At 36.3% G+C, this 14,726-nt stretch overlaps 1 protein-coding gene across 1 annotated transcript; it reads right to left on the bottom strand.

Annotated features, from left to right (window-relative positions):
* Positions 1–6,594: 6,594 nt before the first annotated feature.
* LOC134754633 (mitochondrial chaperone BCS1) lies at positions 6,595–14,054 on the bottom strand. The gene is made up of 7 exons (XM_063690969.1): positions 13,604–14,054; positions 13,171–13,310; positions 11,641–11,853; positions 10,891–11,029; positions 10,465–10,659; positions 9,243–9,386; positions 6,595–7,457 (listed from the first exon to the last, which is right to left on the bottom strand). Exons 1-7 carry the CDS (start codon positions 13,924–13,926, stop codon positions 7,337–7,339), a joined length of 1,275 nt encoding a protein of 424 aa, XP_063547039.1. The 5' UTR covers positions 13,927–14,054; the 3' UTR covers positions 6,595–7,336.
* Between the last annotated feature and the right edge of the window lie 672 nt (positions 14,055–14,726).

The following is a 14,726-nucleotide window of genomic DNA, read 5'->3' on the forward strand; positions in this document are numbered from 1 at the left end:
TAGTATCTATTAATGAATAGTTAGTGCCGGTTTCGGCGACAGTGATCTTACTGTTATCGTTATGTATGTTATGTTTAAAATGATGTTACCTTAAGTCATATACTTATACAGGGTGTTCGGCACATGGTTGGACAAACGAAAACAGCGAAGAGGTGGGGCCATATGCTACTAACAGTACTAATTTAGCCATATAAATCTGGCCTAGTGCAAAAAAAAAATTGCCTGCTTTGGGTCAACGGAAAATAAAATTGATTTACTTTAATAGGTAATTTAGAGTTTTTGCGTGTGTTCGGACAGACAAAATTAGCAAATAAATCTAGTCATTGAATAAAAATGTATGCATGTAACATATCGTTGGAAAGGGCATAAAGTGGGGGGATGTGTAATTAGAACTTCTGGATCTCTTTTAGTTTTTTTAATACAATTGAAAATTGAATGTTAGATTATTTTTTTACCTCTTTCGCAAACTTTAAAGGGTCGTCGTGTTTTTGTTTACAATAATGTACACAAAATGTTAACTTTAACACACCTAAACAACACTCAAGATAAGAACAATATAACATTTTGATGGTTTTATCCGTATTTTGATATGTTATTTAAGTTTAAGTGATGAATTTTGGCATTATTTTTTAAATACTCAAAAAAACCATGGGGCCAGGCAGAGATGGGCAAAATGTAATCGACTAACGATTAACGATTAAGATTACAAGAATTAATTGCGAATGACGATTGAAAACGACGATTGATCAATCTTAGTTGTATAGACTATTTTCTCGCGACTAATGTTAGAAGCAAATTGAAAAGAATACCTCGGTATGGCTATGTTGACAGACTGATTAGGACATCTTAACGGATGTTTAAAAATAAAATAGTCATGTATTACTTACGATATTTTGACCGTTTCTAAGGAGTGAGATCTGTTCTCACTATTATTTTGCTACTAAAGTAAGTAAGTTTAATGACCACACGTTGAAAACAAAATAGACCGCGTAGATAATAAACAACATGCAGATGTGTCATTCAATAGAACGTGTTATTTTTAGAAGATGCGTCGGCACTTGCACCAAAATGCAACAAACAACTTCCAGTTCCGGGTAAGTAGGATTATCCCATTGTTTTGTCACCGCGTGACACTAAAAAGAGTTTTACTATTGTCAGAGACAGCAAAATATTGATAGTTTCTATGTCTAAGATTTACTCAGTATCGTATAATTCAAAGTATTAATAATGCACCAACCTACTTTATTGTTTGCGATTTGTAAACAATGCAGTTTTTCGCTATTTGTCGTTATTACCAATATATCGTTATAATAATATTATGGCATTATTTGCATTGTCATTCAAGCATTTCAAATTAAACGTGTATACATAATTTTAACTCAATCGGATGAAGATATCTGCTTCAAAATAAGTCGCAAAATTCTACCCAAACTAACATAGTTACAACATACGAGTACCTCCGTATGTTACATACATACGTACTTGTAGTTACATATTGCAAGATAAAAAATGCAAAAACGAGCGACTACGCCAGGCCAGTTTTATAGGGCTAAGCAAGTAGCATATATGATGATCCCACCTCTTCGCTGTTTTCATTTGTCCAACCATGTGCAAAACATTCTGTATAAAAAAAATATAGTTATTTGTACAACAAGAGAGCAGTTTGATTTATTTTGAGCCCCGTGCAAGCGAAAGATTCTATAACTCGCTACGCTCGTGAATCTAATTTAGAATCTTAAGCGTAGTAAGGGACTCAAAAGCGCACGAGCTGTAAATAACTTTTCACTTGCCCTTTTTGTGTTATCTTATTTTTCTTATACCTTTTCTTCTTCGAATTCTTGTACGATTCCGATATAACCGAAAAATATTTCAGTGATATCGGAAACGGCTCTAACGATTTCGACGAAATTTGCTGTAAGGGGTTCGATCTAGCTAGGTCTTATCTCTGGGAAAACGAGCATTTTTGAGTTTTTACTTATGTTTTCCGAGCAAAGCTCGGTCTTCCAGATATTCAGTATTAAATTAGTTTATTAACGTTTTATAAAAATATGTGACGTTTTAAACTAAAAGGTACCACATTGTCGGTTGTCGATTAGGTTGATTTCATTTTGAAGCTTTATGGAAATGGGGTCTTATTGACAACAATAAGTAGGTACCCGTTTGGTTGAAAACGCCACATATATTGAAAACCTGACTTTCACAAATCTCACCTTTTTGGGTTCTTCCAACTCAGAATAACTAGCATATTTATATTGAATCCTGATGCTAATATATAAAACGTCCCAAATATTTTTGTATAGAAGTTTTACTTTGTACTACGTCACGCAGACTGGGAAAATTTGTTGATACTACAGTACATATGGCCCTTTAAACTTTCGACATATGCACGATAAGTGCTCTTTACGCACTAGGGCGAGAAAGTTGCACCATATGTACTGTAAAATACTTTTTAGTACATATGGTGCTACATATACGTTAGCGCGGTAATTAGTACAATACGTGCATATGTCGAAACTGTAAAGGGCCATAATTATGTACTGTAAAACGTTGTACAATACACGTGCGAAAAGGTAATTCGCAACTCGTGTCGATTAAAACACTTCCTTCGGTCGTGTTTCAATTTATCGCCACTCGTTGCCAATTTCCTACTTTTCGCACTTGTATCGTAATGTACTAATAATAAAGTAGTAATTGCAAAATAAAATTAAAACTTTATATTTTTATTATTTTTGGATTCAAGTACATTGCATGGCCTTCTAATTATAACTATTATAGAAAACGGGATATTTATCATGTTTATTTATCTATATATATATTACGCGAGGCCGATTTTTGTTCATCCCATCAGATTGGTCAGTTATGGTCCGATTTTGATAAATGATATGTCATTAGATTCGTCTCATGCTGGAGAGTTGCATAAAACTCCTGGATTTTTAATTTTTTTCTGAAAAAGTACTGAAAAATTAATTTGAAAAACTTAAGTTAATTTGTGAGTTTGACCACGTGACATGTGATCCCTATTTTGACTCAAGATGTCAAGATGACCAAATAATAATAAACATGAATTGCACTCAAACCTGTAGTAAGTTGTTCAGCATGATGAAATATTATTTTTGAGGGCTACATAATATCCGCAACACTTGTACACTTGTACAAGCATTGTACAGCATGTACGAAAATACAAAAATGATTTTACAGTTTGCTGACAATGAATGACAGTAAACATATTGTGTCAACTTTTAAGGGGACTATTATGGTGCTATTATGTCAATACTCTAAATTGCCAGGTTGTTTTCATTTTAAAAATGTTGATATACGCAAACTTTCGCATACCTATTTAAAATGTGGAGAACGGTCAAGTGCGAGTTGGACTCGTGATCGAATGGTTCCGTGTCACTACATATGCATATTGACTAAATGTAAAAAACCGGCCAAGTGCGAGTCGGACTCGCGCACGTGGGGTGCCGTACCATTATCGTGGAGAGAGGTCACACATAAACTTTACTACGCTCGTTTTAAGAGCCCGTTATCGATTTTAGTCGCAAAAATGTAAAATTAATAGATTTAGTCGCTGAAATTGTACACCTTTTGATACATAATAGAAATAACAAGTACTGGTTTCTATTAGCACGTCTTCTCATCTTGCCGTTTTACAGATCAATTTTTTGAAAACAGACTCGGATCACTAGTTAATTAGTACGTACTGTTTTTTTTCTGATGGACGTTTAGGTAAAAGCCCGTAAAGCACAAATTTTTTCGCTCTTATTTGTCAATTTCGTAAAGTTTGAACGGCTAAAAATGGTAATATCCTGTACTCCACCTTTTACAGACTACATTTTTATTATTACTATGAGTTTGATGTAGTGTAAATGAATGTTGGAGGAAATCATTTTTCTCCAGAAATTACTTACTTAATTTCAACGTAATTTTGATACTTAAACAATCTACAACATTTGCTGAAACTGTTCTTATACATCATTTTGTATAATTTACCACCATAATTTTTTGATGAATTCTTAAAAACTGCCCTTTCTCTTTTTATATTACCGGTGACGCACGCTCGCTCGGGACCTCATTATTAAAAGGCAAAATGAGAAGACGTGCCAATAGAAACCAATACTTGTTATTTAGATATTACGTAACAAAACGTGTATAAATTCAACGACTAAATCTATCAATTTTACATTTTTGCTCCAAAATCGTTACTGGGCTGTTAAACATAGATTTTTTATATTCATACTGTTTTCACCACTGTGTATGATTCTGCTTGTACATCATTTGTTTCATTCACACTTCAAAATTCTAAAACCTATAGCTGCAGTTTAGATACAGCAAGATACAGTAAAGGTGTAAATCTTCAAACAATCTAAAATTCTAAAATGGTTTTAATATAATTTTATCTACATCAACATCATAACCTCCCTATCCTACCTTTAAGCGTTACCTACCTTTTCTCGAAGCGCTTGGACGTTTTTTTGAACCCTCATAACTTGGGTTTGGATTATACCAGATAAACAAAATTCTCGGGATATGATGTCATTAGTGGACTTATTAAGCATAAATTATTTTCAGTTACATAGATCTTATAAGTTAAAAACTGTAATAGATGTAATATATTAAGGAAAAAGTGACGAAGCCCTCCAGTGGTGAAGGCCGGATCATAGATCTTATACTTTAGATTTTATTCATCCATACTAATATCATAAATACGAAAGTCTGTCTGTGTGTTACCTCTTCACGCTGAAACCGCTGAACCGATTTAGTTGAAATTTGGCATAGAGATAGTTTGAGTCCCGTTTTTTTACGTAGGAATGGTGTCAATGTTGATACCATAAATGAATTCAGCACCCCCGATTTATACGAAAACGATACCAAACCCGGCCTAGCAGCTTCACTGATGTAGATAATCAAGATAAAAATGAGAGCCCTAAATAAACCTTCAAGAGCAGATATCTCAAAAACTATACAAGATATTGAAAAACTTGACTGAATAAAACTTGTAACAAATTAAATCACTTTTCACTGATTTAAACTTTCACGATTTTTACTCATTATTATTCACAACGATGGGACTTAATCACGTAAAATAAGTTTTAAATTTACCTCCGACGTTTCGAGGACGGCGTTGTCCCCGTGGTCTCGGAGAAGACTGGCTAAAGTTGACAACAACATCTTATTTTACGCGATTAAGTCCCGTCGTTGTGAATAATAATAAATCACTTTTCATTTTGTATAAGTGGCCATGTCGCTCACACGCATAGTTTCCGAGATATAATAAAAAAAACCGAGAAATAGAACCTTCAAACCCACTTCCCCCCCGGCTCCAGGGTTACGGGCGGGGACTTTTGATATGTTCACCTAACTAGTCCAAACAAAACTACGAAGTCAAAAATTGTGTTCCAAGCATTTCCCTCTATAACTTTTTTTGAGCATTCATTTCCTGGCCTACGAGCCTTATAGTTTCATCTTGGCAACATTTTACATGAAAATGTAACAAACGATAAGTTGACGGCCTATATTAACAAACATGTATCTGTAGGTGCATCGTAATTTAAACTTTACGTTATCGATAACCGAGACCTTAATTACATTCAAATTTAGAACATCTCTGAGAAATAAAGAAATTTGATTTGGCCTCTATTCTATAGTTTGTCAAAGGATTGTCTAATTTCACATTTGACATACTATATTATATAGTTGGTCAAGCAAATCTTGTCAGTAGAAAAAGCGCGAAATTCGAATTTTCTATGGGACGATATACCTTCGCGCCTATTTTTTTTAAATTTGCGGCCTTTTTCTACTGACAAGATTTGCTTGACCAGCTATACAAGTAGTTATTGACGCGCCACTGAGCGATCAGGTGTAAGAGAAAGAATATTCATATAAAATTTGGGCAGCATAGGATTTTTTCTCTTTTACTCTTATAAATTTCGGTATTTCGCCATCGCCTCCCGGTATGATGCCACCCGGTCGGTGATAAGGACAAAGCATGGCACTATTTTCTCTTTTCTATTATAGGAATCGCAATAAGACTATCTTTCTCTATCAAAGAGTGTCATAGGCCCTTGACTAGCACCTAAAAGAAAAGGGTGAGTATAGTTTTTTGTTCTTATTTACTGACAATTTGGTTTGACCAACTATAATTTCAGTCGAGATGACGTTTTATTGGAAATGAAGTGTCTGTTGCAAACAATTTTGTCAAATTTCGCATGTTACTTGATGTCGAACAAGGGCCTGACACTCTTTGATAGAGAAAGATAGTCTTATTGCGATTCCTATAAGAGGAAAGAGAAAATAGTGCCATGCTTTGTCCTTATCACCGACCGGGTGGCATCAGAGGTAGGAGGCGATGGCGAAATACCGAAATTTGTAAGAGTCAAAAGTAAGAGGTAAGAGGAAAAATCCTATGTTGCCCAAATTTTATATGAATATTCTTTCTCTTACCCCCGGTCGCTCGGTGGCGCGTCTATAACTACTTGTATATACTATGTCTATGCTGTCGAACGATATGGCATTCGGCCCCCGACTCTAGCTTGTCTGAATAAAATAAAAAACAAAGGATGCGTGACATGCGCGATAAAGTTTGTATTACAGCCATTTGACATTTAATTAGTTTGTAAGTATAAAATGACTTTCTTTTGTTGAAGCTTATGATATTAATGTAGATATAACAGTGTATGTAACTGGAAGTTTCATTTCATTCGTTTCATAAACCCACACTCGTATTTTAATGCCTTTGATTATGAGCAGTCACATAAACTACTATTATACCTAGATAAATTATAAATCATTAAATTTGTCGAATGTATGTACAGTCGCCATAATATATACATAGGTACATAGAGAAGCCTTATTTAATTTGAAACAACATATGATTTTGGTATTTAAACATACATGAGAAATGCCACTTGAGGTATTTGCCCCTGTTGCACCTAGTATGAACAACCTGTTCGCAGTAGCCGCACCTTTACTTGTTTTCTTCTATATAATGGGATCTACACGGGCAGTTTGATAAACGCTAATAAACTGTGCCTGATATGTGAAAATATCTTTACAGTACATATGGTGCTACTTTCTCGCACTAGTGCGTAAAAGAGCACTTTTCGTGCATATGTCGAAAGTTTAAAGGGCCATATGTACTGTAAAACGTTGTACGATACACGTGCGAATAGGTAATAGCGAATTTCCTCTTTTCCGCACTTGTATCGTAAATAACTATTCTAACTAATGAGGTTGAAAAGTGTTGTAGTGTTGAATCTGTCGATTCCAATAAGACCTGTGGATTGAACAGCGTCCATATCGATCTTCTGGAGCTTATAAAGTTGGTAGGTATATTTTAGCCAAGGGTCCAAATCGAGTCGAAATCTTTGACCACTTCGGTTGGAGGCGAATGCTTGTGGAACATAAAATAGCCTTGTATCTGTGCAGGGCTAACTTTCTTGTTATTTTTCATCACACTGAAAGAATAAAGAATACATTTATTATTAGAATGTTTCGTAGAGGGATGACTGCGTATAACATTAAACGAGCCGGACCAAGCCAACTCTGCATGGCATTTGCAATGAAAAAGTGTGACAATGTCTTCATTATGTCAAATTCCTATGCAAATATGCCACATCCTGACTTTGTTCTATTTAAATCAGTGCAAACTCTGTGTAACGGACTCTAAATCCAAAAAGCTATAAGTACCTTTTGTCTTGAACAGTGTTATTGGAGAACTTTTGGAGAATGTTAAGCTAGTAAGGGACAAACTGAGCTTACGCAACGCAACGTAGGTATGCAATGCACTATGAAATCTGGACCCTGAAATTTGTATGCTTATAAACATACTTGTGAAGCGTTGCGTTGCGTACGACAAGTATGTTCCAACCACCAACTGCTCAACATAGACGGCTAAAAGTGGTAAAGGTAGACTCCACGGTACCCCGTGATTGGTACGAGAGACAGTGATTATCTTAAAAATCACCCTTTAAAGGTGTGAAATGGGGGTGTGGGGGGAATTCAGCCTTATCATATGAATGAAATCGGTTCAACGGTTTAAGCGTGAAGAGGAGTTTAAAAAGGTTTTTTTGCCCTCACTAGCTCGGAAAGCCGTCTTTTATCCTTTAAAACAAGCGGGGAAAAACGCATTTTATCCACTAGTGGGGAAAGTAATTTGACCTTGGATGGAGCGTGTTTAAGTAGCTTGACAGATAACAAAACGTAAAACGCTCATAATAATGGTTCGTTCGATATTAATTATCATTAAATAAATGGTTTGAGAATTTAATAAAAAATACCAAATTTAGCTTTATTAATGATTTTAAGTCATAAACCTTAAATTCGATAAGAAACATTTGTTTTTTTAAATGCTGTTGCATGTAATTCTGAACGCACAAGTTGAGTCGATGCAATTTCAAAACGCATCGTCAAAAATGTCAACATTGTCAACAAAAATTTTCTCACCGACTCCGACACGTAAAAATACACAACTTCCAGAGTTTTCTGTTATATGATAATATCGTATTATCGTTAAAAAAATGAGTGATTCCAGTGATGAAGATGATCTAACGCCTGTGGATGTTGCACTTTCCTCGCTATAGTGAGGGGAAAAGTTTTGTGTTACACACGGGTGCAAGTGTATTTTACTTCTCGTGTGTTAAAACACTCGCTACGCTCAGAATTCTATTTTAGAACCACTCGCTTCGCTCGTGGTTCAACTATACCCTTTCGCTTACTTGTGTTTCAATTTCACACTCGCGGGTAAAATACAACTTTGCACCCTTGTATAACAAATAACTATTTCTTAAATTTATTTTTTAACTTCGGTATGGTGTCAATGTATGAAAACGATACCAAGCACGGCCTAGCAGGTTCACTGATGTAGATATTAAGATAATATTGAAAGCCCTAAATGAACTTTCAAGAGCGGATATCTCAAAAACTATACAAGATATCGAAAAATTTATCAAAATAAAACATGTAACAAAATTGATGAACTTTCATTTTATATACCTAAGTGGCCATGTCGCTAAGACGCATAGTTTCCGAGATACAATCGAAAAACCGAAAAATGGGACCTTCAAGCCCCCCCCCCCCCACCCCCGGTTCAAGGGCTACGGCCGGGGACTTTTGATATGTTCACCTAACTAGTACAAACAAAGTTACGAAATCAAAAATTGTGTTCCAAACGTTTCCCTATATAACTTTTTTTAAGCATGCGTTGCCTGACCTAATGTTACTTTATCATATGTATATCTTACTTCTCGGCAAAAATCCTCGCATGCTCTGCAGCCCCATCTCCTTTGTAAAACCTCAAAAACATGAGTTCAACTTGTTGCTGGTCGCAGTACCCCACGTACTCTTTCATGTCGACTCTGCCAGGCCTAATTAGCGCAGGGTCCAACCTGAAAGAATAATTCAATTCCATGTAGAACCGGCAGAACCGCATATAGACATTGGTCGAGATGTACATATTTTTTTCACTACACCGGCCTGTAAAGGCTTTTTATTGTTCAAAGAGTGATTTTATCCACAAGAGCGGCAAGGTAAGTAAGTTTGACTTTTATATCGCGCAATATCCCACTATTTTGGAACTAATACCTAATGTTTTACATGTAAAAACATATTAGGATCATTCTGTTATCACCGTTTGTCAGATACCTTATATAGATCTAACTATATTTAAAGTTCATCGATTTTTTTTCAAGTAATTTAAATAAGATATTATGAATAGAATTAAGAAAAAACTAAAAGATACTTAAACAATAAACAAATCACAAACTAAATAATAATACTAAAGTAAAAATACACTTAAAAATACTTACATAAAAGGCCCTTCTAAATTTTGCCCCCTAGGCAAGGTGCCCATCACGCAGGCGGCATTCCCGCGCTGGATTGCTATAGCCAATCTTTGCGCGAGAAAGCCGCCTGCTCGAGGGTCACCTGTGGCCTCCCTCAGGCGTTTGCTAAGCGCTTTGTGGAGCCCCCGTGCCCCCTTACCCCAAGGGCCTAGTGTCTCGACGCCAAAAGCCACAAACTCGTAGTGTGCGCCGAGACAACTATAGGTATATTTATTCGCCTTGAAGTGTTCTCGGACGTCAGCCGCCGCCCCGGCCTGTTTGCTGGTGGCTGAAATGTAGGACGCCGCCAACGTGTCTGCGCAGGTGGCGTCCCACACCAGCGCGCGACCCATCCGCCAGGGGATCAACGACATCCCGTCGGGGCGCTTGCCGTCATCCCTTGCGATCTGGGGCTCCAGAGCTGCAGGGACGTTGGCGCTGACGAGCGCTCTCCTCAGGATGTCGTTGAGCGCGGCATGACGGGACAGGCGGCCGGCGCCCGAGGAGCAGGCGAGTCCGTGATGGCCGAGGCGAATGAATTATGAATAGGGTACAAGGTTCTAATGTCAGCCGCACCCCCCTCTCAATAATAGCCCCCTTATATTCTAAGGTAGACTTATAATAATACTAAATTATTTAATACCTTTCCAAATAATTAGTGGTCATGAAGACTATCCTCGCCTCCGTGGAAGCAACGCCATCCAGACAGTTGAGCAGCCCGCTGAAGGTGACGCGGTTGAGGCCGTCGTACGCCGCCTTCTGTGAGGGCGTGTCCTCGCGCGACACGAATGCTGCGTCGATGTCTTCCAGTAGGATTATCGACTGTTGTGGGGCTACGCTGCGAATTGTATCACAGATGCAACTTGATCGTATATACAAACTTATAAGATTTAATTTCATCTGGCCTGTGAGAAAAGTTGATGTCCATCCATACAATGATTCGCACATATAAAAGAGTGTTGTGCTGATCTAAGTGTTAGTGCATACTTGCATAGGAAGAAATTCTCAGCATATTATAAAAATAAGAGCATCACCAAACTTATATAGTTAGATCAGGAAGAAGTCAAACCTAAGTAGGTGGTTTAGTCTGTCATCGGTAAGGCCCCTCTCAGATAGATTAAGTACACAGATGTTATACTCTAATTCTCCAGCTAAGGCCATAATGAATGATGACTTTCCACAACCAGGTGGGCCATACAACAGGTAACCTGAAAATATTGAGATGGCAATATATATTCCTATAAGAAAACAAAAAATAAATGGGATTCTTCTGTTTTTCGTGTGAGTTGTTTCGTCCATTTGTTTTAGTCTGTTTTCTTACCAAAGCTTATTTGTCCTTTGTCAACATACAAATTGGTATTGACGGTGAACTGAGTTTCAAAGCCATGTGTCACTTTTATGTAACCATAGCATAGCTAAGCTCTAGCTTAAAACAGCTTGAATAATAGCAACAGGGAAATCCTTTTTCACAAACTTATCACTAGCAGGTTGGCAGTAACTTCAGCTACACCTCGTTTTTTTAGCATTAGAAAAATGGTAAACTATCTTGACATGTATTTTTATTGTAAGCGCTTTAAAAAATTGTGATTATTACTTATAAAACCAAAAGAATGTAAATCCTTGGTATATAATTGTTATATATTTGCTGTAACTTTTTTTTTAAAGCGATTTTCAATAAAAATATATGTCAAGATTGTTTACCCTTTTTCTAATGATAAAAAAAAAACGAGGTATAAGATCAGTTAATTTATACAATAAGGGCTTGTTGTCAATAATATGAACTAATAAATTCTTATCCTTAATTGACTGCAATAGTTACCTCTTCTGTAAGGTATCCCTCTTTCCGTATACCATTGTGGATGGTTGATGAAGTCCAGACAATCCTCCAGGATTCTGTCTGTCAAGCCCGCGCGCAAAACTACACTGTGCAAAGGGCGCCTGCGTCGCGGGTGCCCGAATGGTCTCCACTCGGCCCCCATTGCTGTGTACATGATGGTCATGCCTTCATGCTGCTTCAGTGCCATTGTCCGAGCTGTAAATGACAAAGTTAAATCTGCGATTTTAATAAAATTCAAATACCTATACATGAGCGTTTTCGTAATAAAGTAGGTACCTATCGTTGGATTTTTTAAGGGTTATCAGCTTATCACAACTTTTTCTCTAATGTTTGATTTGGCCGAATGTGTTTTGAACAAAAAATTTTATTGGAATTTTAGGAGGGTCTAGAAAAAAATGTTTTTGGTCAAATGACAATTTAGCAAATGAAAAATATGACAAACATTTATTTTAAGTTACAATAATGTTCCTTTGCCTTTCTTAAGAGCTCTTCCTTCAATTCAACATAATAAAAACTCAAACTATAAATGTTATGTTTCTGTCACAGTATTTTGGAATAAGTACAAAAAGTGCTTGTGTGTGTGTGGGATTTGTCTATCTATCATGTGAGTTTTTGTAAGCAATTATTAACTATGCATCATGCATAGTTGATATGGTTAGCCACATGAATCACATGATACAATTAGACATTGTCGAATTGCGGGTTAAAAAAACCATTAGAACTAGACTAAGAAGAACAACAACAACATTCAAAACTGTTACATCATAATTGTTCTTTTTCATTATGACAAAATAGTTATTTGTTATACAAGGGTGCAAAGTTGTATTTTACCCGCGAGTGTTTCAAGACACGAGAAGTAAAATACATTTGCACCCGTGTGTAACACAAAACTTTTCACCTCACTATAGCGAGGAAAGTGCAACATCCACAGGCGTTAGATCATCTTCATCACTGGAATCACTCATTTTTTTACGATATTATAATAGAAAACTAGAAGTTATGTCTTTTTAGTGAGAACGGTTTTAAAGTAAAAATTTTGTTGACACTTGACAATGTAGACATTTCTGACGATGCATTTTGGAATTGCATCGACTATAGGGCCGATATGTACAACAGTATAAAGGTCCTGTAAAATAATAAATAAAAAAAAAAAAATTGTGCGGTCAGTTATATGCGACATCATTATAAAAATAAATAAAATTCTTATGGAATTTTAAGGTTTATGACTTAAAATTATTAAATAAAGCTATATTTGGTATATTATTAAATTCTCAAACCATTTATTTAATGATAATTAATATCGAACAAACCATTAAGCATTTTACGTTTTGTTATCTGTTAAAAGCTACTTAAACACGCTTCAAGGTCAAATTACTTTCCCCACTAGTGGATAAAATGTGTTTTCCCCGCTTGTTTTAAAGAATAAAAGACGGCTTTCTAAGCTAGTGAGGGGAAGAAACATATTTATAGAAATCATGGAATTAAAGTACAAATGTTTTATTAAAGGTTTACCTTCTTCAAGAATGTCATAATAAAGCTGCTTATTGCTGCCAAAGGATGTCAAGGTGACCGTTTCCCATGGAACACCCATATGCAAATCCAGAGTATGTTGTTCCCTGGTGCGGTCTACTTTGATCCAGGCTCCACGATATCTGTAATCAGGCTTAGTGTAATAAACATTGGAGTAATTAAAGGCAATGACATTATCATTATATAACAAGATATTGAGGTGAAATTGCTGGCTTTGTCATCTGTCCATGTTAACTTGTGGCTGTGATAAATTTGAAGTTTGTCGAATACTAAATATAGCATTTGTTTTCTTAAATATATGCATTTTAGCCACTGGGCTGGGAACTTCTGGTTTAAAGTTACGTTACAAGGTAATAGCTTTCTAGAGACAACAGTTAAGTACCATGAGTGAACGTTACTTCTGCATATAATTTACCTGAAAAAATGCTGACCTACACTGGGAATAAAGTCGTATTTAGTTTTGATTTGTCCGGTGTCCTTCTGAAGGAAAGAAGTTTCTACACTTAAATGTTGCGTCTGTTTGGCGCCTTTCTGAGTTATCCACTGTAGTAACCATTGGTAAGACTTGTCTCTACATGGAACTTCAAGTGTGATCATGCAGTGCCGTCGAAATAATATCATAGAGGTTTGAAATCCTTTCCGTAAAATTGCAGCACTCGCTCCAACGCCGAACAATCCGAAACCCGCCCCGAAATAAGGGTTTTGGGCTAGCGAAGTCACATATTCTACGATCGTCATATTTTAAAGGAACTGTTAACACCAATTTAATATTTTTAAATAATATTATTGCAATAGTTTTCGTGTAGTACGATGTATTTCTTTGATTTTTCTAGGTTATAAATGAATCTTCACTAGTGTCACTGATGACATTGACAGAACAGTCAGCTGTCACAGGGGAGCGATCAGATATGTTATATGCTACTTACTTTATAACACCTGCAAAAATCATTAAGTTTACAGGAGGGCTTTTAAAACAGACAAAAATTATTATTTTACGAAAGATTTTTATGATTTTATTATACGAAATCTATACATCTTATAAAACAAACTCCCCGCCGGGTCTGTCTGCCTGTGTGTATGGTCGCGATCGTCCGCTGCTCCTCTCTAGAAATTACCCATAATCATAAATCACTAGTAAAACCTGTAGTTATCTGTAGATAAAAGGATTCCCGTCAGTGCTCTCTATATGGACATGTCAAAGGCTTTCGACTTCGTTGATGACAATATCTTACTATAGGAAAACTATTTCAATATGGAGTACGCAGAAATGTGCATGACCTGATAAAATCTTATCTAGACAGTCGTAAACAAATAACGCAAATCAGTGAATTATAGACATATTCGTCAGATATCAGAGAAATAAAGTATGGGGTACCACAAGGAAGCATCCTGGGGCCTCTACTATTTTTAATATTTATTAACGACCTACCTAGAGCTATCGAATTCCCTATGGTCCTCTACTGCTGAACATAAAACTCTCGACTGACTACTGAGTGCCTATTAGTCGGCTAGTCGGCCAAATCACTAGACAAGAGGAG

Source organism: Cydia strobilella, chromosome Z, assembly GCF_947568885.1.
Source record: "Cydia strobilella chromosome Z, ilCydStro3.1, whole genome shotgun sequence".
Classification (NCBI taxonomy): Eukaryota; Metazoa; Arthropoda; class Insecta; order Lepidoptera; family Tortricidae; genus Cydia; species Cydia strobilella.

Bases quoted from the DNA above. Each gene is read 5' to 3' on its own strand.
- LOC134754633 (XM_063690969.1), bottom strand. From the start codon at position 13,926: ATGACGATCGTAGAATATGTGACTTCGCTAGCCCAAAACCCTTATTTC. The intron at 11,854-13,170 runs GTAAACCTTTAA...TGTCATTTACAG, and splicing joins TTATGACATTCTTGAAGAAG to CTCGGACAATGGCACTGAAG. The intron at 7,458-9,242 runs GTAAGATATACA...TTATTCTTTCAG, and splicing joins GCGAGGATTTTTGCCGAGAA to TGTGATGAAAAATAACAAGA.